Genomic DNA, 25,497 nt, shown 5'->3' on the forward strand with positions numbered 1-25,497 from the left:
ACCCACGCAGCCACCGGGAGAATGTGCAGGCTCCACACGGTCACCCAAGGCTGGAATCAAACCCAGGTCCCTGGTGTTGTGAGGCAGCAATGCTACCCACTGAGCCACCTTGCCGCTCAATCATATTGAACAGTCCTCACTGAGATTAATAGAAGTTAAAGCAGAGTAGTATAAATTTGATTTAAATCTAATACAGAGAGTGTATAAAAAGAAGGAAAAATCAGTTAGATTAAAACAGAGACAAGAACAATTCCCAAACTAATTCTGAAGAAAAGCAACTCCGCCCTAATCATAATTTCAGTGCCTGAGTGGTTAATTGGCAGGTAATTATGATTGTCTGACTGGGGCATTCAGCTATAAGCAAATTCTAACAGTTTTTCTGGTGTTTTTAGTCAGTATGTATAACAGATTTGTATAACTTCATGAGAAAGTCTATCTAATGGTATTGTTACAGTACAGTCTGCAGAGGAGCAAGGTAATTTTTTTTAATTATTTGGGCCACAACTTCCAGATTTCAGTATCTGATTCAAGACCTGCCAGCTCCTGGGGTATGTAATAACATCTTGGATAGGTTTGAGAAAATATCTGTGTGGATTCTGGAAGTTGTTGTGAGCTTTGGAAGTTGCTGCACTAATTTGCTCCATTGTAATGTTGGCCTCACCTTTAAACTTGAGGCGAAATTCAGGCCGTTATTTTCAGTATGCTTCCAAATTCGCAGTCGACCTGCTTTAGATCAAGGAGTGTATAGCTGCCTTATTGGAAGAATCTGCATTACTACTGAAAGCAATGTTAGTGAAGATATGTGTAAGTCAGTGCCCCAAAATCCTGCTCCTATGATGCTGCTTGGCCTGCTGTGTTCATCCAGCTCTACACCTTGTTATCACTGTAATTTTTTGCTTGACTTTTAGCCAGTTTGCTTGTTGCAAGCATGCTCTATCTATCTTAATTGAGCAGTCAGTCCACTGTAGTTGAAGTACATGCCTTATTCCATGCCAGTGTTTTATATTTGTATTTGTCTAAGTTTTATTTGAAAACGTATGTCAATGACACTTGTATATGCCAACTTTGGAAGAGACAAATGGAGTGCGGTGTTGCGTCCTGTGCGGTGAAATTGGAACTGAATTCCAATAGTTGTTATATGTACAAAGTGTAGTTAGGGAGAGATTATTGGAAAGTTCAAGAACCAGAAGAGCATAGATTTAAGGCAATTAGCAAAAAAAAAATGGTGGTACGAGGAGAAACTTTTCCATGTTTTATGATCCCAGCTGGCTTAATAAATTGTAAGTTCAGTTTTTATGGCTGGTTACCATTGTAGTTAATCACTGAACATATTTGCATGAGGCTGCAAATGTTCTTTTAACAAAATAACATACATGTGAGAAACCAGTCTGTCAGACAGTTTAGAAAGACCTTAGCATAATCAAAGCAAATTTGCAGTCACTTCCCCTGCAATCTATTATTGATGAAAATTTCAATAAAAATTACATCTAGTTTAGCTTTAATTTTAGCTTCAGTTTCTCGCTTAACTGGTTTTTCTGGAGTATAGTTCGTGTTAGGGCTGCAGCAGTTTGGGATCTTAGCTCAGTGAGACCAGGACTGAGTGAATTACTGACTGACTGACTGACTGACTGACTACTACTGGAAATTTGGTTTAAAGTAGAAACTTGGTGCAATATAGGGAAGTTGCCGGACAAAGAGACCTTGGAGTGCGGGTTCATAATTCATTGAAAGTGGAGTTACTGGTAGACAAGATAGTGACAAAGCCGTTTGGTACTTTATTGGTCAATGCTTAGAGTATAGGAGCTGGGAGGTCATGTTGCGGCAGTACAAGATATTTGTTAGGCCACTTTTGGAATACTGTATGCAATTCTGGTCGGGGTTCTATAGGAAAGATGTTATGAAACTTGAAAGGGTTCAGAAAAGATTTACAACCATGTTGCCAGGGTTGGAGGGTATGAGGTATGGAGAGAGGCTGAATAGGTTGGGGCTATTTTCGCTGGAGCGTAGGAAGCAGAGAGTGACCTTGCAGAGGTTTATAACATCTGAGGAGCATTAATAGGGTGAATAGGCAAGGTCTTTTTCCCAGGGTAGGGGAGTCCAAAACTAGAGGGCATAGTTTTAAAGTGAGAGGGGAAATATTTAAGAGAGACCTAAGGGACAATTTTTTCACACAGAGTGGGGTGGGCATGTGGAATGAGCTGCCAGAAGAAGTGGTAGTGGCTGGTACAATTACAACTTTTAAAAGGCATCTGGATGGGTATATGAGTAGGAAGGTTTTAGAGGGTTATGGGCTAAATGCTGGCAAATGGGACTAGATTAATTTTAAGATATCTAGTTGGCATGGATGAGTTGGACTGAAGGGTCTGTTTCAGTGCGTTACATCACTATGACTCTAAATGCTTTAACTTGAGTTTATTGCAAGAAGTGGACACTGCGGAGCAAGTAAGTGGAAGGGGACGAAAGGTGTTGAATTGAATCAGGTTTATTGTCACATGCGCTCATGTGAATACAGTCAAAAGTTTACAAGTTGCCACTTACGGAGCCATCTTGATTAAGAGGTTGACCTGCAGCAAGACCAGGGGAAGAGTGAAATTACCATCCACAGTGTGACATGAGTGCAAGGAAAGAATCTGAATGATTGATTGAGTAGGACTAGTGAATATTTCCAGTCATTTAATTTAAAATTTAGGTCTTCAATTTGTTTAAGTCTCCAGTGTATTCTTCCTTTTCACAAAAATAATTACTTGGATATTTAATTGATACTGTTGATTCCCCCCCCCCCCCCCTTTAGCTTATTTAGTTTATCAGCGCAGTGAAGTATAACAAGCAGGGAATCTTGAGTAATTAATTTATAAGTTAAATTTAAATATGATTTTGAGTGGAGAATGTGTGACGTGTTGCTGCGGCAGGAAGACACCAGTAGAAGTAGTCCACAGACCCTCTAACACTAGCTATGCAGTGGGACAGAGAGTAAATCAGGAGATAATGGGAGCATATAATAAAGGCAGTGTATTAATCATGGGTTTCTTTAATTTTCATGGTCGACTGGGATAGTCAAATTGGCAGAGGAAGCCATGAAGAATTCCTAGTGTATTTTGGACAGATTCCTAGGACAATATGTCATGGAATCAACTAGTAATAAGGGTATTTTGTAATGAGGCAGGTTTTATAAATGATCTCTGAATAAAAGATGCTTTCAGAAACAGTGACCATAACATGGTAGAATTTAGCACTCACTTTGAGAGGGCAGAACTTGGATTGGAAACAGCTGTGCTAAGCTTAAATAAGGGTAACAACAGATGAATCAAGGTAGAGTTGGTTGGAATAGACCGGGAAAGGAGTTTAGCAGCAAAACGGTTGAAGATCAACGGCGGATGTTTAAGAAATGGTTCCTGGCTCACAGCAAAGGTGTATTCCAGCAAGGATGAAGGAGGGGGAATAAACCAACCATGATTAACCAGGAAAGTTAAGGATAGCATCAGATTAAAAGAAAAAAATCTTTGGCAATGATTAGGATTAGGAAAATTTTAAAATTGAACAAAATGTAACCAAATGAAATAGTGAAGAGGGAGAAATAAAATTTGAGGGTAAAAACTTGCAAATAATGTGAAAATGGATAACAAAGGTGATTTAAATATATCAAAGTTAACATAGGCCTCTTAGCAGACAAGTCTGAGGAAATAATAATGGAGAACTAGGACAGAGTTGAAGAAATACTTTGCATCAGTCTTCATAGTGGAACACACATACAGCATTCTAAAATTACTGAATATTCAAGGGGTAAAAGGATAGAAGATAAACGCAACAACTATCACCAGAGAAAAAGAGAAACTAAAGGGCCTAAAGACTGATAGGTCCCCTGACCTAATGGAATTCATCGTGGAATATTAAACAATGTAGCTACAGAGATGATGAGTGCACTGGTAGGTATCTTCCAGGAATCTTTAGATTCTGGAAAAGTCCCCGAGGATTGGAAAACTGCCTATGAAACACCTTTATTTGAAAAGGGAAAGGGACAAGAAGCAGATAACTTTCGGCCAATTAGTTTAATGTCTGTTATTGGAAAAGTGTTAGTCTGTTCCATGGGATGTAATAGCAAAGCATCTAGAAATGCATATTATGATCAAACAGAGTCAGCATGCCTTCATGAAGGGGAATTCATGTCTGACAAGTTTACAAGTATTCTTTAGGGGTGTAATCTATCTGGAATTTCAGAAGGTGCTTGCTAAACCACTTAATAAGGTAAGAGACCATAGTGTTGCAGGCATATATTAGCATGGATAGAGGATTGGCTAAGTCAGAGAGTTAGGATAAGGGGGGGAGCATTTTCTTGCTGGCAGCCTGTAACTGCTGATGTGGCACATGGTTCAGTGCCGGCGCAATTATTTACAATATGTATTAATGACTTGAGTGAGGAAAGTAAATGTGCGATAGCCAAGTTTGCAGATGACACAAAAATAGTTGTGAAAGTAGATGGCGAGGATGACTCAGACTGCAAAGGGTTTTGGACAGGTTAGGTGAGTGGGCAGAACTTGGCAGATGGAATATACTGTGAGGTTATGCAGTTTTTTTCAGGAAGATTTGAAGCTTTAAAAATTTAATTGGAGAAATACTGCAGAAAGCTACAAAACAGAGGGATTTGAGAGTCCTCGTCCGTGAATGACAAAAAGCTATCATCTAAGCTCAGCAGCTAGTGGAAGAGGCAAATTGAATGTTGGCCTTTATTTCAAATGTAATGGAATGTAAAAGTAGGGAGAAAAAAACAGGAGGAAGGGTCTGAGGAAGGGTCACCGGACCCGAAACGTTAACTCTGTTTTCTCCTTCACAGATGCTGCCAGACCTACTGAGCTTTTCCAGTAACTTTGTTTTTGTTCCTGATTTACAGCATCCGCAGTTCTTTTAGTTTTTATTTTGTGAAAGTATGGAGGTTTTGCTGAAATGATACAAGGCATTATTCAGATATGGAGGGACTGTCTTATGAGGAAGATTGAGTAGATTGGGCCTGGGTTTATTGCAATATAGAAGAATGATAGGCAATGTTATTTAAAAAATAAAAGATTCATAGAAGACTTGACAGGGTAGGTGTGGAAAGGTTGTTTTCCCTTGTGGAAAAGTCTAGGATCAAAGGACTTAGTCTCAGAACAAGGGGTCACACATTTAAGATAGAAATGAGGAGGAATTTCTTCTCTGTGGAATTCTTTTCCAAAGATGGCTTTTGAGGCTGGGTCATTAAGTATATTTTAGGCTGTGATAGACAGATTTTTTTAATCAGGAAGGGAATCCAGAGTTTAGGGAAAAGGCAAGAAAAAAGAGTTGAAGATTACACATGATCTCATTGAACGGCAGAGCAGACTCCATCGGTGGAACAGCCTGTTTTTATCTCAATGTCTTATGGTCTTATGGTTTTACCAGGTTTGATGGCCCAGAGGGTTGTTTCCAATTATGATGTCTCAAACCCCTTTATGGTTCTGACAACTTGTAAACCTTTACAAAAGCTGTCACGGGTTGGGGACTTAACAAATCTACCCTGTCCTTCTGCTAAGGTGAAACTCTTCTTCTGAACTGACAATTTAATTCAGATCTCAAACTGCTTATAGCTCCTTGTCTGTTTTGTCTGAATGTCCTACGAGTTCACCTTGGTTAAACACTTCTAGTTAGTTACTTAACATAAGTCATGTAACATCTTGGAAGTGATATCCTTCATTCATGGTTCCTATAACTCTCTGATCTCTTTTTAAAGAAATATACTGATATATCAGAATTCAAATGTGTTAACAACTTTTAATATAACTCTATAAATCCATTAACCCACTAATTCGTGCTTATAATACTAACTGCAGATTTCCATGTACTAGCCAGCCCCCATTCAAACTAATTCAGGGGTTCGCTACCGTATCAGGTTACAACCACTTCAATTTGCGGTTACACCCCACTTGAAAGTGCACTCATGCATAACGTGCTATGTAAACAATCCCATTTAATTTTCTGAAGAAGGGTTCAGGCCCAAAACGTCAGCTTTTCTGCTCCTCTGATGCTGCTTGACCTGCTGTGTTCATGCAGCTCTACACCGTGTTATCCCATTTTAAACAAGATCGACATTCCATTCAAAAGTGCAGTCAGGTGTGATGGCTAACAAAGCTGCACAGACACTACAGAATGGAGATAGTAGGAACTGCCGATGCTGGAGAATCTGAGATAACAAGGTGTAGAGCTGGATGAACACTGCAGGCCAAGCAGCATCAGAGGAGCAGGAAAGCTGACGTTTTGGGCCCAAAACATCAGCTTTCCTGCTCCTCTGATGCTGCTTGGCCTGCAGTGTTCATCCAGCTCTACACCTTGTTATCTCACTACAGGATGGAACCTTTGTGCACCCCCACACCAAAAACAGTGTTATTTGATATTAAAATCCAACTGAATAGCTGCTATTACCAAGTCGTTTATCTTCTCCCTCCAGCTAGAATAACTCCAAGTATCAGGCAAACTGATAATTGGATAGCCCTGCAGATTTTTCCTGTATATTATGTAGCTAGGTACTTGTCCCAAGTTTTTATTCAACATGTATGTAAAACTTTACTCCACTACTTTCACAGAACTGAAGCCGCATAATCTATTTTACCTCTACTTTATAATCCAAATTCCCAAATAATGATATTATACACCTTTATCTCATACACAGTGAATGATCAAGATTTGAAATGCATTGCCTGAGAGAGTGATGAGATGTAGGTTCAATGAAGACCATTAAAGAAAATTTAATTATCTGGGAAAAAAAACAATGTGCACAATTTTGAGGAGAAATTGAGGGAATGGCTTTAGGTAAATTGCTCCTTCAGAGGCCAAGTGCAGATGTGACAGATCGAATGCCGTAGCAAGTTCCACGATTCTATAAATTGCAATAAGCCACAAATACACTTCACTCAATATAGCAATACTTGGACATTTGAATGATGTGGAAAATCATTCAGATTGGAATACAATTGCGATATTTGTTTGTCTGGAGTATTTTTAATCAACTTAACAATGATTATAGTTGATGGAGTTGAGATTTGTGTTTTTTTTACCAAGGTTGTTTGAGGGTCTGTTCGTACAACTTTTGGCAACCGTGCAACTCTCTTCAGATTACGAAGTTTTGAGGCTGCAGTGGATACTGGCGTGGAAGATGTACGCATTCATCAGTCTGATTTTCACTTCTTTGAAAAATAATCGAATTACTTGTTTGTTCAGTGGTATGAAAGTGGTGGTATGGTTTAGGAAGTAATTTTTTATACACAGACCTCTGATCTTTCTGACTGCACTGTCATAGTGTCTGTGACTTAGTTGTGCTTTTAGTTTGTGAATCACAAAACGTTGCCTGTTTTCTTGAGAATCACACTTCCTACTTCAAAGGTCATTAAGAGCCTACTTTGTTCATCATGGGACATGTGAGCTACTAGAAAGGATAACGAGAAAAAGAAAAAATACCAGCATGTATGAAGATAATTGTTTACTTGGACCCAGAGATGCAGAATTCCTTTTCAAATGTAAAAAAAAGAGAATTCAATAATTCTTTGTTCCTTTTATTAAATACTGACTTAAATAGCAAAAGTTGGTGCTGGTACTGAGAGCGCCTTTTATTGGTTCTGTTAATTACTGCAAGTTTCAAAAGGTATGTTTGCTTTCAATTTAAGGTTTTGTTTAACGAAAGTGGATTGAACTGACTGATGATTATCCTCCTTTGATTTTCCAGGTTGAATACCTAGCAGTGCAAAGTATGATGTGGGCCAGAAAACACATAAGTGAAGAGGCAGAGAATCCACAGTCTCCTTCTGCCAAATCTCATTGCATCATCAGTCAATGACTGTTGCCTTCATTGATCTTTGATATCTGTACTATGGCTTGCAAATTGGGAACTTACAGTTTTCCTCAAAGATTGAAGCTGCTGCTAATTATTGTTAGTCTTGGCTCTATTCTTACTTGGATAATAACTCATAATATCCAGGACCTAGTGTGGGAAGTGAATCCACAACCCTTGGCACAAAAAGTACAAAAATTGACTGGAGTTCAGATGGCTTCAACAGGTCCACACAGATCACAGCCAGTGTCCCCAACTCCAACAAGTCTTCCATTGTGTGCTTTTCCATCACCTTACCTACGTAAGTATTAAGAAATGTTAATATATAGTATTTTGGAGAGAGAGAAAGGAATTGTGACCTTTATTAATTGTATGATATTCAATTATATTCAGATGTCAAGCATTAGCTGTTGTTGATTCACTTAGTTTGCTTGCCGTATATATAGGAACCTGATAGATAGTTAGAAGGTGTGTATAATGTGTGTATCTTTAGAAAGTACAGGCTTCCATAAGTATGTACCGTCTCCAACAAGGGAGAATCTAACCATTGCCCTTTGAACGTCAATGGCATTATCATCACTAAATTCCCCATTATTAACATATAAGGGTTTTCTATCGTTCAGGCATCAAACTGGACCAGCCATGTAAATACTGTGGCTACAACATCAGATCAGAGGCTAGGAATACTGCAGTGATTAACTCACCACCGGACTCCCCAAAGCCTGACCACCATCTACAACGCCCAAGTCAGGAGTGTGATGAAGTACTCTGCACTTGCCTGGATGAGTACAGCTCCAATAACACTCAAAAAGCTTGACCCTATCCAGGACAAAGCAGCCTGCTGGACTGGCATTCTATTCACCACCTTCAACATTCACTGCCTTCACCACCGATGCACAGTGGCAGCACTGTGTACCATCCACAAGATGCTCTGCAACATCTCAGAGGCTCCTTCGACAGCACCTTCCAAACCTGTCATCTGTACCCCCTGGAAACACAAGGGCAGCAAATAAATGGAACACCTGCAAATTCCCCTCCAAACCACACCTCATCCTGACTTGGAAATGTATCGTCTTCAGTGTCACTGGGGCTAAATCCTGAAACTGTGGGTGTCCTATATTCCAAGGACCACAGCAATTCAAGAAGACAGCTCGGCACCACTCTCTCCAGGATAATTAAGAATGGGCATTAAATGTTACTCTAGCCAGTGACATTCATCCCATGAATAGATTTTTTAAAAAAGCAACGATTAGGTTCCTTGCTTGTTCTTTGACCTTTTGTTGGAGCTTTGAGCTTAAACGTAAAATACTGTCTCATTTAATACGATGACTATTGTGAAATAGTTAATATTTTCAATGAATACTAAATTAAATATGAGGCAGGCATCACTTTTTTCTTCCCCAAGGTAAGGTTGAAGTAAGAAGTTCATTAACTAGGAATGGTTCGTTGTGGCATTTAGATTGCTACTAAGAAAAAACTTTCGTCTTACAGTTCCTACTCAGTTTTACTTCTGAGGTGGATGTGTTACCCACTGAGCCACAGCTAATGCCATGTAGGTTGAGGGAGTGACTTAATTGAGTTTATGAATAAATAAAAGGAATTGTTAGCGTAGATATTGAGAAAACTGCTCTGGGTTAATGAATTCGAATTCAAACAGGCAGAATTCTAAAATTAGAACTGGATTAATTGAGAGTAAAAGCAGCAAGTGCTTTCTCCACACTATATATAGTGAATAAATAGAATTCTTTCCATTGCACTCCTCCCCTTCCATCCCACCTAAAGCTGTGGATGCTGGGTCAATTGGAAATTTTAAGACAGATTTTTAAATTGGTCAAAAGAGATGTGTGACTGAAGCTTTTCATCTTGCTCTCACCAGAACAATCACAAGAATATCAAATTTCAAACAATCACAACATGTTAGACTAGAAGAAAAGGAGATTTGAGAATGGTGGGCTCAATTGTAAACCAGAATGCTACTGGTTCAAACAAAGGTACAAGGCTTGCATGAATTCCTTTTTATTTACATTCAGTTACAGGGACCTATTCTCTGTGTGATACGTCTAGCAAGAATAAATGTGTAATATGAGCTGGACTAATTATCTTGGATTAGTTTTTCGAATAACAATAAGCACTCAGGATTGGGCAACACTTTCAAATTAATCATGAAATTGTATCTAACAGTAGACATTTTATTTTGGATTTTGCCAGTGCTGACTGGTTTAGTAAGGTCTGTGGTCTGACCATTATGAACAGCTAAAGACTATGTGATTCGATCATTGGGCATATGACCATGTATTAATGTTGCAACTTGCAAACCAATCAGAGTCACAATGCCCTCCTCATTATGGATGGGGAGCTAAATCGTGGGTAGTATACCACCCATTTTGACTCTCTCTCTGCCCTGTTGGGGGCTGTTTACTCGGAATGAGAAAGAGGCAGCTGTTAAAGGAGATGAAAGTGGTTGGCACGGTTATGACAGTTGGCGCAGGTAGGATGGTGTCCCCAGTCAGTGAGCGCAGAGGGTATGCAAGGTTTGTGATGTTATAGTTTGGGGTGGACGAGATTCAGTCCTCTCGCTTTTGTTCTGGAAATCTTTGGAAACAATGTTCAAGTTCTGTATTAACAAGCCATTTTTACTAGGTGAGGATATCTGGGGATATGATCGAATGTCATTAAGTGGATTGAGTTACAGAGCAGGCATTATCTAAATGGAAGAGGTTCAGGTGGCTGCATAATCTACTCCTGTTCCTATGTAATTTCCCATCTGTTCTAATAACACAAGCCAGCTTCATGTAATTGGAATGCCTGCAGACATTCCAAATCTTAGCATTTAACAAGAAAAATACATCAGGTATTTTTGAAATTAACTCAGGAAGTTTGAGAAACATGACACATGACATTCCAAGAGTATGTTCGTACGGGTGCAGTTGTTTCTAAGAAAGTTTGAGAACAATTGCTGCTTAATTTTATTAAGATGGAATATTAAAGAAGAAATACGATTACTATCAAAAACATTGTTCCTTGTTTTCCAATAAATCTTGATTCTCCTTTTTTTAAGGTGGTGCAACAGCATTAAAATTTGATGCACGGCTAACCTTCGAACAAGTTCAGAAAAGCAACCCAAAAGTGCAGGAAGGGAGATATAGACCTCAAGAATGTCATGCTGTTCAGCGTGTTGCTATACTGATTCCATATAGGAACCGGGAAAGACATCTTCTCTACTTGCTTGAGCATTTGCATCCATTTCTACAGCGGCAGCTTCTGGATTATGGGATCTATGTCATTAATCAGGTACTGTATTACCCAGAGGTACAGAGGAAGCCGAACTTTGATCAGCTTGTATTTAAGCACCAATTTTATCTACATATTTTACAAAAATATTACATTATGCTTGGACACTGAAGGTATAAATGTGTAGTTATTGCTGGTGATTAAATTAGTTGCTAACCAAAGGTGAATTTTCCTTGCTAACGAAAACTAAATCAGAGTTTTTTTTTCTTTGTTCTCTTCCTTATCTCTTTCTCTTGTCTGTTTGTTTCTACATTTCTGGAATTGAGGGACATCTGCATATGTGCGTTTTTGCATTTGACTCTTCTGTTTCTCTGCCCTATCTCTGCTTAGCTTTACACTATTTTTGTTACACATTCATGCTTTTTGCTTCTTTCAGTCTTCCATTCTATCCTCTTTCACTTTTCTCTGTCATAAGAAACAGCAAGAGAATTGACACAAAATCTTTCATCATTGTTGTTGCTATCCTGCTGTTGCACACTTAATTTTCTCTCTTGCTTTCAGGAAGATCAACTGCTTCTCTATGGATCTTGGCGAGACAACTTGCCAGTTGTTAGAATAGTTCATATTCCAGTCGTCTTCTAAAGTTCCTTTATGTCCAACAACATTTCAAATGTCAAATTTTTCATGAGAACTGTGCCACTTTATGGTGATGTGGGTTCATTGTATTTAATTGAAGGTGATGTAAAAATCTAACCATTTAGAAATAAAATATTTAATGGAGTACTTTGAACTGCAGTAACTCTACTGCTCAAATTCAGCTTTTTATAAATTGTATCATAAAGCTCAGTGTGTGCTGTTTAGGGAGCTCAATATCAATCTAGGAATATTGAAGGAGTTAAGAAGCTTGCTGAGTAATCAGTGGGAAAATCAGAAGCTTTTATACATTTTAATGTACCTCTCCTGAAATAACTTGGCTGACAGAAGCCTTTTATTCATTCAGGCTGGTAATGGAGTGTTTAATCGAGCAAAGCTGTTGAATGTGGGCTTCTTGGAAGCACTGAAGGAACACCAGTGGGATTGTTTCATTTTCCATGATGTTGATCTTGTACCAGAAAACGATTTCAATCTGTACCTTTGTGATCATGAGCCAAAACACCTTGTTGTAGGCCGGAATGCTACTGGATACAGGTAGGTGCCATTGTTGAAGGTGATTTTGACACGTAGTTGGAAGGAGTGTGTATACTTATTGTTGTGTTATATAATATTCCCAATTGGCTAGTGTGTTGACTTGGAGAAGTCTCAGCTTAAAAAAAAAATGAAGCCAATTTTAGAGCACTGCAACAAGGTTAATTTTCCAACTCTGATTTATCAAGCAAGGTAATAAAGATGTTAATGAGCACTCCCTCACTCACCTCATCAGAAGTATAGTTTACACACACAAGTAGTACTTTCTTGCTCTTGAATTTATGGGAGTGGAGTGGGAGCAGTCACTTTGAAATACCAAGTCATTAACGTGCCATATCCCATAAATTAGTATGTTGTTGATCTTGGCTTGGCCATTAAATCCAGAGGGTATGTTGGAGGCAAGAAAGAAGCAATTGGAACTTGGTTCAGTCAGAAAAGACCAGCATAGTTAGAATTAGCTTTATTGGCACATGTACTCACATGAGTAATGAAAAGTTTACAAGTCGCCTCTTACGGCACCATCTTAGGTACAAAGGTGCCTCGGTACAGAATCTTAAGTACAAATTCTTAGGAAAAAATTTTTAAAAAAATAAAGAAATGAAAATTCCAGCATTACAGACCTTTGCCATCTTGGGTACAAAAGTAGAAATAATACCATGTAATTCAAACAGCTGTCTAGCTCCGCTTTGAATATATTCGAAGAAACAGTCTTCATTGCTTCTTTGGAAGAGACCTCCAAAGACTGACAATACTGAGAAGAAATTTCTGCTATCTGTATCTTTTTAATGGGAGACTCCTAGTTCCAGATTTCCCCAAAAAGGGTGCAATCCTTGCACAATCTATTCTGTGAAGCCCCTTCAAAATCTTTGTTTCATAAATTAAATTCTCTTCCTTCAAAACAGCAATGAGTATAGACCCAACCTACGCATGAGACAGGCCTTTCATTACAGAAATCAGTCCAGTGAACTTTCTATGAATGACTTGCAGTGAAGTTATTTCCCTCCTTAAGAAACAAAATCAAAACTGTACATATTACTCCAGGTGTGGGTTCACCAATTCCTTGTACAATTGTGGTAAAACATCCTCTTGTACTACATCCCTTTTTGCCAAAAATGCCAACATGCCTTTATAACAGATCCCTCTGTACTGCAGCATTCCGCAGTGTCTCTCCATTTCAATGAATATTCTATTTTTCTGATATTTCTGCTAAGGCCAGCAATTTCACAGTTTCCTTTTTTTTCAATAATCTACTTTAATGATCAAATTTATACACCTTGCGAGTTGAATAATTGCAATAAAATTAGTCTTTTCTCCATCTATCCTCCATACTGAAATATTCTTGACGTTTGCAATACCTATCCTGTATCAGGCCAACAGCCAAGAGCTTCTACACAGTTTCCAACCCTTATGAATAAAAGGCCTTTAGATGGCAAGCTTTTCCTATTGATCTAACAGTGGGGTTGTGGTGGGGGTTCATGCAAGGAGAAACCTTTCCCATTGGCTCATCTTTGAAGGTGTTGCTGCTCTTCGCTCCTAGGAGCTAGAATGTGCTGGCCCCTTTGCTGCTCCCTGCATGTAGGAGTGTCTCCTTGATCTGTTTGCTGGTATAATTGCACCCTATGAGAGGGGGCTAGTAAATTAGCTCGGATAGAGGATTGGCTAACTAATAGAAAGAGAGCCTTGACAAGGGAGTCATTTTCAGGTTGCTAAACTGTATTTGGTAGAATGCCATAGGAATCAGTGCTGGGGTCACAACTGTTTACAATTCATATTAACAATTTGGGTGAGAAAAGTGACTGTTGCAATCACCAAGCTTGTGGATTACACAGAAATAGTTGGGAAGCCAAGAGCTCAGGATGACTTGGGGTCTGAAGAGAGAAATAGACCGGTGAAAGTTTCACATCTGATATCCCACCTTCAGAATTCCAAAGCCGTATGTTGGACTTGAAAGCTATGATGTGGTTAGTTACAGACTGAACTCTGTGATCCAGCTGTTTTTGGCATTGAAGTGTACAGAGATGTAAATGGATGATTTTTTTTTAAGAAAGCTTTTGTATTCAGCACTGGCTAGTTATAATCAGAAGCCAAGGTTAAAAACTTGAGTGGATGAAAAGAGAGTGAGAGCAGGATCTCCCTCAGGATCGCCTTCCTTCAGCCATGGGTTGCTTGTCCTGTTTTTCAAGGCAAGTATGTGCTGAAATGTGCAAGGGTTAGTTTGTCATTGTGACCACCTCACCAACAGGCTAGAGGTCCAAATATGGTGACGGCTGCTCTTTTCCAATTGTAATTTGATTAGATCATAGCTGAGATTTTTCTTTCAGCCAGGCGTCTCTTTCTGTCCAAGCGTTTACATCAAATGGTTTCATTCAGGGTCATAGAATCATACAGCACAGAAACAGACGCTTTGGTCCAACTCATCCATGCTGACCACCTTTCCCAAACTTAACTAGTCCCACTTGCCTGCATTTGGGCTGTATCTTTCCAAACCTTTCCTATTCACGTACCTGTCCAAATGTCTTTTAAGTGTTGTAACTGTGCCTGCATCTACCACTTCCTCTGGCATTCCATATATGAACCACTCTCTGTGTGAAAATGTTGTCCCTTAAGTCCCTTTTAAATCTTTCCCCTCTCACCTTAAACCTATACCATCTGGTTTTGAACTCTCCCCACCCTAGGGAAAAGACCTTCGCTATTCAGCTTATCTGTGCCCCTTATGATTCATAAACCTCTATAAGGTCACTCCTCAACCTCCTACCCTCCAGGGAAAAATATCCCAGCCTATCCAGCCTCTTCTTCAAAACTGAAACTCTCTAGTCCCGGTAACACAACCAGTTGAGTAATTTTCTGGATAGTTTACTAATAAGATGTGAGATGGTCCTCATTTGTCTGCTTTGAAGGCTGTTATTGTTGGCACAGCATTGTTTCCACTTCAATAGCTTTTGTAATGTAGAATGTATAATGATACAAATATGTAGCCATCTTTGACCCTGTCACTGGAGCCTAGCTTTCGGCCTTTTTTTAAAAAAAAACTGACGTTTCCAGCTGGTAAATTCAGAAATACTTCTTTATGTAGAATGGCTTCATAACAAGCAGATCATCTTTAGCAGCTGATCCCACAGTGGATGGGATATCTTTGACGCATTGGAAATTGGATGCTGCAAATCCATCTTTAGAGTTGGAAGAATTAAGCTAAAGAATGATCTATTTTGTCATGCTCTTCTAACCATTGCCAGTTTAGATTCTCACCTTAAGGCTATAAAGTACGTGTTTGTTTTGTGCAGGGCACGGTTTGCATAACAAGTTGGCCAGGAAATGAATAATCCTAATCAATATTACTACTTATTCAATTAGGAATTATATACTTAACTTCACTTGGGCTGGTAAACATTTATTATGTTTAGTCAACTTATTAGGTTAATTAATTTACTTAGTAATAAATCTGATGTAATGGTAATAAAATTGAGTAAAGGTAATTTCAGAGACATGAGGGAGGAGCTGGCCAGAGTTGATTGGAAGGGGAGCCTAGCAGGGTAGACAATGGAGTAGCAATGGCAGGAATTTCTGGGGGTAATTAAGGAGGCACTGCAGAAATCCTTCCCAAGGAAGAAGAAACATACTAAGGGGAGGATGAGGCAAACATGGCTGACAAGGGAAGTCAGGGACAGCATCAAAGCAAAAGGAAAAGCATATGATGTGGTGAAGATTAGTGGGAAGCTACAGAATTGGTAAACCTATAAAAACCAGAAGAGGATAATAAAAAAAAGCAATAAGTGGAGGAATGATGAAATATTAGGGTAAGCTAGCTAGTAATATAAAAGCATATTGCAAGAGCTTTTTCTTAAGATATATTAAAGGGAAGAGAGAGGCCAGAGTGGACATTGGACGAATGAGGTCAGATAAGTAGTAATGTGGAACAAAGTAATGGTGAAAGAACTGAATGGGAACTTTGCATCAGTCTTCATGGTGGAAGATACCAGGAGCATATAACAACTTTGAGAGAGTCAGGGTGCAGACATGAGTTTCATAGTCATCACTAAGGAGAAGGTGCTGTGGAAACTGAAAGATCTGAAGGCTGATAAAGCACCCGGACCAGATGGACTATACCCCAGGGTTCTGAAGGAGATGGCTGAAGAGATTGTAGAGGGATTGGTGGTGATCTTTCAAGAATCACTGGAATCGGGGAGAGTCCCAGACAACTGGAAAATGGCTCATGCAACCTGCCTGTTTAAGAAGGGAGGGAGGCAGAAGATGGGAAATTATAGACCACTTAGCCTGACCTCTGTCATTGGTAAGATTTTAAGAGTCCATTAGAAAGAATGAGATTGTAGAGTACTCGGACGTGCATGGTGAAATGGGCCTTTGTCAGTACAGCTTTGTCAAGGGAGTTTATGCCTGACAACTCTGTTGAACTTGCTCATTACCCCCTCAAAGAATTCCTACAAAGGAGAACAATAGTATGTTCTATTTGGATTTCCAGCAGGCCTTTGAGAAGGTGCTGAATAAGATGAGTCCATGGTGTTAGGGGCAAGGTACTGCACAGATTGGGGAATGACTGACCGGCAGAAAACAGGGAGTAGAGATGATGGGTCTTTGTCAGCATGGCAGCTGGTGGCTAGTGGAATTCTGCAGGGTCAATATTCGACCACAGTTATTCATGTTATTCATTAATGATTTGGATGAAGGAGCTGAGGGCATTGTTGCTACATTTGCCGATGACACAAAGATAGGTGGATGGAGTGGTAGTGTTGAGGGAGTGGGGAGGCTGCAGAAGGACTTGGACAGGCTAGGAGAGTGAACAAGTAATGGCAGATGGAATACAATGTGGGATTGTGCGAGGTTATGCACATTGGTAGGAAGAATAGAGCCATAGACTGTTTTCGAAATGGGTAAAGACTTTGGAAATCTGAAGCAGCAAGAAACTTGGGAGTCTTAGTTCAGGGTTCTCTTAACATACAGGTTCAGTTAGCAGTTAGGAAGGCAAATGCAATGTTAGCATTCATTTCAAGAGAGCTAGAATACAATAACAACGATGAAATGCCGAGACTGTATAAGATCCCGGTCAGACTGCATTTGGAATATTGTGAGTGGTTTTAGGCCTTTGTCTAAGAAAGGACATGTTGGCCTTGGAGGGGTTCCAGCGGAGGTTCATGTGAATGATCTTGGGGATGAAAGGGCTTGTCATATGAGGAGCGGTTGAGGACTCTGGGTCTGTACTCTATGAAATTTAGTAGGATGAGGGGGGGATTTGATTGAAAATACTGAAAGGTCTAGCTAGAGTGGATGTGGAGGCGATGCTTCCATTAATAGTGAAGATCAAGACCTGAGGGCACAGCTTCCATGAAGAAAGAACTGAGATGAGGAGGAATTTCTTCAGCCAGAGGGTGGTTAATCTGTGGAACCTATTGCCGCAGAAGGCTGTGGAGGCCAAGTCTTTGATTGTATTTAAGACAGGGATAGATACAGTTTTGATTAGTAGAAGGTCCAGGGTTATGAGGAAAAGGCAGGAGAAACAGAGCTGCCATGATCGAATGATGGAGCAGACTCGATGGGCCAAATGGCCTAATTTTGCTGCTATGTCTATGATCTTATGGTTTTAAATAGCACAATTTCTTCAGGGCGAACAATATAATGATGCTGATAATTTTCCACTTAGATAAAATGATGTAATCTGTGCAAATGTCAGGAGTCACATTGCCATGGAAGCATAGTCACCTTGTGCCAAATGGACTTTGAGCATGCACGCACTCATGCACTGTGTTATACATCTATTGCCCACGTTTTATCTTTAATTGCTAAATTGATGACAAAGTTTGTAATACTTTTTAGCTCTGGCCCATGGCTCCCTCCAGTTTTATTGAGAATTCTCTGATATATTTAAGAGTCTTCTGGTCTCCAAAGAAGCTTTGATATTCTAGTATTAAAGAACTCCAAGGAGAATGGAAATTGCTCGCATGCCTTATTTCTTAAAAACTTGAAATTGGAGCTAAATGGAAAACATTTATTGCCTTCAAATGATTGTTTCATCTCTGCACATTGAAGGCAGATAGTTAACTCTTGTGCCCACGGCATGTTGAACATGTGATTTAAAATTGCTGCCAAATTATTAACTGTGCTTCAGATTAATGCTATATTTCAGGTTGAAAGGTTCAAAAAACTGTTTGGATTTTGTAATAAACTTTCCATGTTGCACTTATTGTAATTTGAGGATAATTATGGTGAAGATCATCTTGCAATAGCTTTCAACATTCAGCTAATGATAGGAGTCTGTCACTGTGAAGTAATGCTCCCTTTACAGCAAGATGCATCCATGTTATTTGCACTTGACCGATTATATTTCTAGTATGCAGTCCAGCTGAACGATCTCCTTGCAAAAATATAAGATGCGCAGTAAAATAACATCTACAAATTAATATTATTTTTCCACATGCAAGGTTGCGCTACAAAGGGTATTTTGGTGGAGCAACAGCAATGACCAAACAGCAATTCACCCGAGTCAATGGATTTTCCAATCGTTATTGGGGATGGGGTGGTGAGGATGATGACCTTCGCATAAGGTAAGCGGTACATAATATACACTTGGTGGAAGCACAACAGCAGGTCCAGTAGTTAACATTTCGGGTCTCGTGACCCTTCCTCAGAACCTAAGTCACTGGACCTGCTGAGCTTTTCCAGCAACTTCTGTTTTTGTTCCTGATTTACAGCATTCGCAGTTCTTTCAGTTTTTACTGCAGTTCCAGTATTTAGGTAATTGCCACATCTGATCATTCTTGGGTCATGTTCTCTGCCTGAACAAGCGAATTCAGCCAAGACCACTCTGTTAGCTTGGTCGTGTTGTTAGCTGTTCTCCACTTATGGTGCTCTGATCTCATCAAGTATCTCAAACAAGAGGGTTCATCATGTTAGAGGTTGTGTTCTGATATTTTGGAGTGTTATCCGTTTGTGGTAATATTTTGTTGTAGACAGACAATGCAAAATGATTGAAATGAAATTGTGCTAAACAAAGTATATATCAAATGTGTTTTGATGATTCTGGACTGCCAAACAGAATTGTGCTAGTGAACATTCCTGTATTTTTTTAATGCTACAGAACAAGGGTGCTGTGAACAGAGGTGGAACGTGTTAATTTCTTTGATACGATAGGGATAACCTTGGAACCTTTCAGAAAATAATTTAGAACACAGTACGTGAAAATAAGACTGCTGTTAGTAAAAGGCAGGAGGGCTAAGTGTTGTTGAATGTGTTCTGGAGAATTTTCTACAACCGTTCAGTGGATCAAGTGCCAGCCGGGGAACAGTGATCAATGTGTCATAAGGTTTAAGTTTGATATAGAAAAGGACAAGGAGAAATCCAGGGTAAAAAAAAAAACACCATCAGTGGAGTAGGAATGGATACGACCCAGGTAAATTGAAATCAAAGATGGTCACTTCTAAAGGGGGTGTGAAAACAGAGGGACGTGGGTGTCAGGACTGCTTGAGATGCAATTACTAAGGCATGTGGCATGCTGGACATAATCAGTAGGGGATGAGACATTTGTCGGCCTTTTTTTTTAATTTGCTCATGGGATACGGGTGTTGCTGACTGGCCAGCATTTATTGCCTGTCCCTAATTAGCCTTGAGAAGGTGGTGGTGAGCTGACTTGTTGAACTGTTGCAGTCCATGTGCTGTAGGTTGATCCACAATGCCTTTAGGGAGGGTATTCTAGGATTTTAACCCACGAACATTGAAGGAACGGTTATATATTTCCACGTCAGGATGGTGAGTGGCTTGGAGGGGATGCACGTGGTGTTCCCATGTGTCTGCTGCCCTTGTCCTTCTAGATAGTAGTGTTTGTGGGTTTGGAAGGGACAGTTTAAGAATGATTTGTGAATTTCTGCAGTGTATCTTGTAGATGGCCAGCACTGCTGCTACTGAGTGTTGGTGGTGTGTGGGGTGAATGGCACCACATCCATAAACATTCAAGTGAGCTGCTTTGTCCTGGATGGTGTCAAGCTTCCTGAGCGTTGTTGGAGCTGCACCCATCCAGACAACTGGGGAGTAATCCATCACACTCCTGACTTGTGCCTTTTAGATGGTGGACAGGCTTTAGGGAGTCAGGGCGAGTCACTTGTGGTAGGATTTCTAGCCTCTAACCTGCTGTTGTAAACACCGTATTTATATGGCTAGTCCAGTTCAGTTTCTGGCCAATAATAAAAATCGGGATGTTGATAGAGATCCAGTAATGGCAGTGCCATTGAATGTCAAGAGGTGGAGGTTAAATTTTCTGTTATTGCTGATGGTCCTGGCCTGGCATTTGTGCAGCATGCATGTTACTTGCTACTTTTCAGTCCAAGCCTGGATATTGTCCAAGTCTTGCTGCATTTGGACACATGCTTTCTTACTGCATCTTGCTGCATGAAAGCTTTTGAAGTACTGTAAAACAGGATTTGTCAATTGGATAATACATTTAATTGATCACTTAACATTTAGCACTAGACGTCTCTACCAGGAACTCAATTGTTCAGAATAACTCCTATTTGTATAGCACTTTTGAAGTCTACAAGGCAAAGTGGTTGTGTGCAGTTGAGTTTCATGTATGGCATCTGGCATGTATCAGAATCTTTGTGAGACTAGCGAAACACTAATGTGTTTATGACTTTAAATACAGAATTTTATTAATTTAAATTAATTTATATTAATATTGCATTTATATTGCAAAGCAATTTACTCAGTGTTTTACTTCTACTTTTTTTTAAATAAACAAATGCAATGGGCCATTCTTACAAGTAGCAAATGCAATAAGTGACCACATAATCTATTTTAGTGGTGTAGGTTAAAAGAGAAATGAGGAAGCATCCTGCTTCTTGGCCACTATTTCACTTTCTGACTTAACATTGAGTTCGACTCACCATCTCTGCCTTGTGTTGGTTAAATATATACAATCTCTGTATAACTTGTAGATTCTGGTAGTACAGGTTTTAGCCTGGCATAAGTTTTTACTCATTGACAAATCAAAATCAATTTAATGTTCTGTGGCTCTTTAATTTTATTTTAACAAAAATTAGTTTCATAACATGGTTATGTTTTGAGATTGTGTTTTTAATTTAAGGTAAAATGAAGGTATGTAGGGGTCATGATATTCAGTTCTGAATTCTGCTGACAGTAAACCTGGGCGGTTTGAATGTTATAATTAAAGTGGCACCTAGTTTTTTCCCATTGCGAAGATGGTATAAGGTGCACAATGGCAGAAGCATCTGTGCCAATCCATGGATAGACTACAAGCTTCCAAATCCCAGGAAAATGTGGTCAATGTTGGATTGTAAATAGGTTCACAAATAACTTTTACCTTTGGACAGCTTGGTCACAAAAGTAAAACAACAAAATAACAAGGGCCAATTGGTCAGCAATTAGTTATAAGGCTGAGTATGTATCAGAGTGTTCAAGCTGTTTGGATTTAATTTACAAGTTAGCTGGGGTGAGCATTGTTTTCAAGCAGGATTCAGTTCTGTTCTGGGTTTTGAAAACCTGGTTAGCTGAATGGCTCCACTAATGATGAACTGGACTCCTATAGAAGCTAAGTTGACTGGAGAGATCTCGATGCAAGTCTTCAGCGCTAAACGTTTGAATCCAAGGTGCTTGCTCTTCCAAGCTAACAATATCAGTGTTGAATTTGGAGTCTGCAACTGTGGGATAGCGTGAGGAGGTTTGAAGGAACAGTTTTGTTAGAAATAAATGGAAGGTCCAGTAGAGAGGTAGTATTCGACAAACTAATGGGGCTAAAGACAGATTAGTCCCCTTGTCCTGATGGCTTTCATTCAAAGAAGTAGCAACAGAGATAGTGGATGCATTGGTTGTAATTTTCTAAAAATCCTTGGATTCTGGAGAAGTATTTAATAGACAGATAGGTTCGTGATTGGTAAAGCGATCAAGGATTATGGGGAGAAGGCAGGAGGACAGTGTAGAGAAACTTTTCAGCCATGATTGAATGGCAGAGCAGACTCAATGGGCTGAAATCCTAAGTCTGCTCCTATATCTTATGGTCTTATGGTCTAAGTACTGGAAGATTGGAAAGCTATCAATGTAACACACCTACTCACAAAAGTAGGCAAAAAGCAGGTAATATAGGGAGATTAGCCTAACATCTGTTGTTAGAAAAGTATTGGAATCAATTATCAAGGATGTAAAAGCAGCACATTTGCAAAATCATAATGTAATCAAGAAGAGTCAATGTGACTTCATGAAAGGGAAATAGTGTCTGACTAATTTATTAGTTTTTCGAGGATGTCTCAACTGGAGTGGATAGAGGGGAATCAGTAGATATATTGCATTTGGACTTCCTGACACGAAAAGTTTTAAGTCATAAGATAAGAGCGACTGTGTTGGAGGTAGTATATTTGGTGTGAATAGAGAATTGTCTCATGGGCAAGCAGCAAGTGGGGATAAGGTAACACAGTGTGGAGCTGGAGGAACACAGCAGGCCAGGCAGCATCAGGGGAGCAGGAAAATAACAATAGTACTACTAACGGGAGACTCGGCAAGAGAAGAAAAGGGAAGGCAATGATGATAGGTTTAGGTGAGGAATGATCGCAGGAAGCTCCTGTGGAGCATGAACAACATCATGGACTGGTTTGGCTGAGTCTGCTGCATACCCTGTGTGAACTTCAGGAGGCAGAGCTGTTCCCATAGGCTTCCAGAAAGCAGGCAATCAGGTCAATGGTGCCTTGGCCACAGGAGGTGCAGTAAAGAAGGGTTGCACTGTGCAGTGGAAAGCCACAAGTTGTGAATGATCCCCAGGCTGCATGGACGTTGATAGCTGAGATTGAAAATGCAGCTCCTCTCAGTCCAGCACATATGGTAAATACGGGAGCTGTGTGTTGGGTAGGACTGCTAATAAGTGGTAACCATGCAGAAAAACATATGGAAGATGCCGAAAGGTTCCACAGTTGATTGGAAAGCACTGGAGAAACTCAGCAAGTCTGGCAGCATCCATGGAGGGGAAAAACAGACTTAACATTTTGAGCCCAGTGACCACCTTCAGAATATTTGATTTAGAATAGTTCCTGTACTCAGCACATTGCTTAACTTTTTATAGTTTACCTAGAAATTTGAGCACATCCACCTTGATTGATGGTGCATTTTATTATCTTCAACCAGAAAATAGCAACTTACCAAAAGTATACTCAAGTTATTAGTACTGCGAATACACTATCTCTCCACTGGAGAATTTAACTTGGAGCTGTTCACCTTGTCAATGCCTTTCATAATTTTACAAGGTCAGAAATCAGACGACACCAGGTTACAGTCCAACAGGTTTATTTGAAATCACAAGCTTTCTGAGTGCTGCCCCTTCGTCAGGTGAAGACTTCACCTGACGAAGGGGCAATGCTCCAAAAGCATGTGATTTCAAACAAACCTGTTGGACTGTAACCTGGTGTCATCTGATTTCTGACCTTGTCCACCCCAGTCCAACACCAGCATCTCCACATCATGATTTTATGAAGCTCTATAAGGTCACCCCTTAACCTCCTATGCTCCAGTGAAAAAAAAGTCCCAGCCTGTCCAGCCTATTTTTATTAACTCAATTCACAGCAATATCGTAGTAAATCTTTACTGAGCCCCCTCCAATTTAATAATATAGTTCCTTTAACAGGGGGACCAGAACTCCACACAGTACTTCAAAAGAGGCCTCACCAACTTCCTGTATAAGTGCAACATAACATCTCAATTCCTGTACTCAAAGGTCTGAGTAATGAGGGCAAGCATACTAAATGCCTTCTTAACCAATCTGTCTACCTGTGATGCAAATTTCAAAGAATTGTGTACCTGAACCCCAGGTCTCTCTCCGTTTTACACCACTACCCAGGGCCCTACCATTAATTGTACAAGTCCAGCCCTTGTTTCTTCTCCCAAAATGCAAACCTTGCATTTATCCAAATTAAACCCCATCTGCCACTCCTCAGCCCATTGACCCAATCGATGAAAATCTCGGTGTAATCTTGGATAATCTTCCTCAATGTCCACTATTCCACCAATTTTGGTGTTATCTGCAAATTTACTAACCATGCCTTTTATATTCTCATCCAAATCATTTCTATAGATGACAAATAAAAGTGGACCCTGTGGAACACCATTGGTCACAGGTCCCTCCAGTCCGAAAAACAACCCTCCACTACGACCCTCTGTCTCCTACCACAAAGCCAATTTTGTATCCAATTGGCAAGCTCTTTCTGAATCCCATGTGATCTAACTTTACTAATTAGTTTGTGGAAGAGAGTTCCAGACAACTGCCACCCTTTGTGTGTAGAAGTGCTTCCTACAAATCTCCTGAATGGCGGTCCAAATTCTCAGACTATTCCCCCTGGTTCTAGAATCCCCAACCACTGGAAGTAGTTTATCTTCATCTATCCTGTCTCTTCCTGCTAATAGCTTGAAGGCTTCAATCAGATCACCCTTTAACCTCCTAAATTCTACAGAATACAAACCCTATTTGTATAATCTTTTAACTGAACCGCTGAAGTCCAGGTATCATTCTTGTAAACTTACATTGTACTCCCTCCAATGCTAATATATCCTTCTGAAGGTGTGGTGCCCACATGTGCTCACAGTGGTACTTAAACTATAAAATGTAGTGTAATATAATTAGGTGCAGAGCTGGATGAACACAGCAGGCCAAGTAGCATCATAGGAGCAAAAAGGCTGACGTTTCGGGCCTAGACCCTTCATCAGAAATGGGGGAGGGGAAGGGGGTTCTGAAATAAATAGGGAGAGAGGGGGAGGCGGATAGAAGATGGATAGAGGAGAAGATAGGTGGAGAGGAAACAGACAGGTCGAAGAGGCGGGGATGGAGCCAGTAAAGGTGAGTGTAGGTGGGGAGTTAGGGAGGGGATAGGTCAGTCCAGGGAGGACGGACAGGTCAAGGGGGCGGGATGAGGTTAGTCGGTAGGAGATGGGGGTGCGGCTTGAGGTGGGAGGAGGGGATAGGTGGGCGGAAGAACAGCCCACCCCAAAACCAGCCCAGCTCGCCCCCGCCTCCCTAACCTGTTCTTCCGCCCACAACGATGCCACCCGAAGGTTGCAGGAACAGCAACTCATATTCCGCTTGGGAACCCTGCAGCCCAATGGTATCAATGTGGATTTCACAAGTTTCAAAATCTCCCCTCCCCCTACCGCATCCCAAAACCAGTCCAGCTCGTCCCTGCCTCCCTAACCTGTTCTTCCTCCCACCTATCCCCTCCTCCCACCTCAAGCCGCACCTCCATCTCCTACCGACCAAC

At 40.2% G+C, this 25,497-nt stretch overlaps 1 protein-coding gene across 2 annotated transcripts; it reads left to right on the forward strand.

Moving 5' to 3' along the window:
* The first annotated feature begins 7,724 nt into the window (after positions 1 to 7,724).
* Positions 7,725 to 18,805, forward strand: b4galt4 (UDP-Gal:betaGlcNAc beta 1,4- galactosyltransferase, polypeptide 4). 2 transcript variants are annotated; one of them, XM_048602979.1, is made up of 5 exons: positions 8,029 to 8,132; positions 9,708 to 9,822; positions 10,890 to 11,122; positions 12,063 to 12,250; positions 18,679 to 18,805. In XM_048602979.1, exons 2-5 carry the CDS (start codon positions 9,777 to 9,779, stop codon positions 18,803 to 18,805), a joined length of 594 nt encoding a protein of 197 aa, XP_048458936.1. In that variant the 5' UTR covers positions 8,029 to 8,132; positions 9,708 to 9,776. The 2 variants fall into 2 exon arrangements, with proteins under 2 accessions (XP_048458935.1, XP_048458936.1); XM_048602978.1 differs by lacking the exon at positions 9,708 to 9,822 and having other exon boundaries at positions 7,725 to 8,132.
* Positions 18,806 to 25,497: the final 6,692 nt, after the last annotated feature.

The sequence above is a fragment of the Rhincodon typus genome, chromosome 11 (genome assembly GCF_021869965.1).
Source record: "Rhincodon typus isolate 14 chromosome 11, sRhiTyp1.1, whole genome shotgun sequence".
Lineage (NCBI taxonomy): Eukaryota > Metazoa > Chordata > Chondrichthyes > Orectolobiformes > Rhincodontidae > Rhincodon > Rhincodon typus.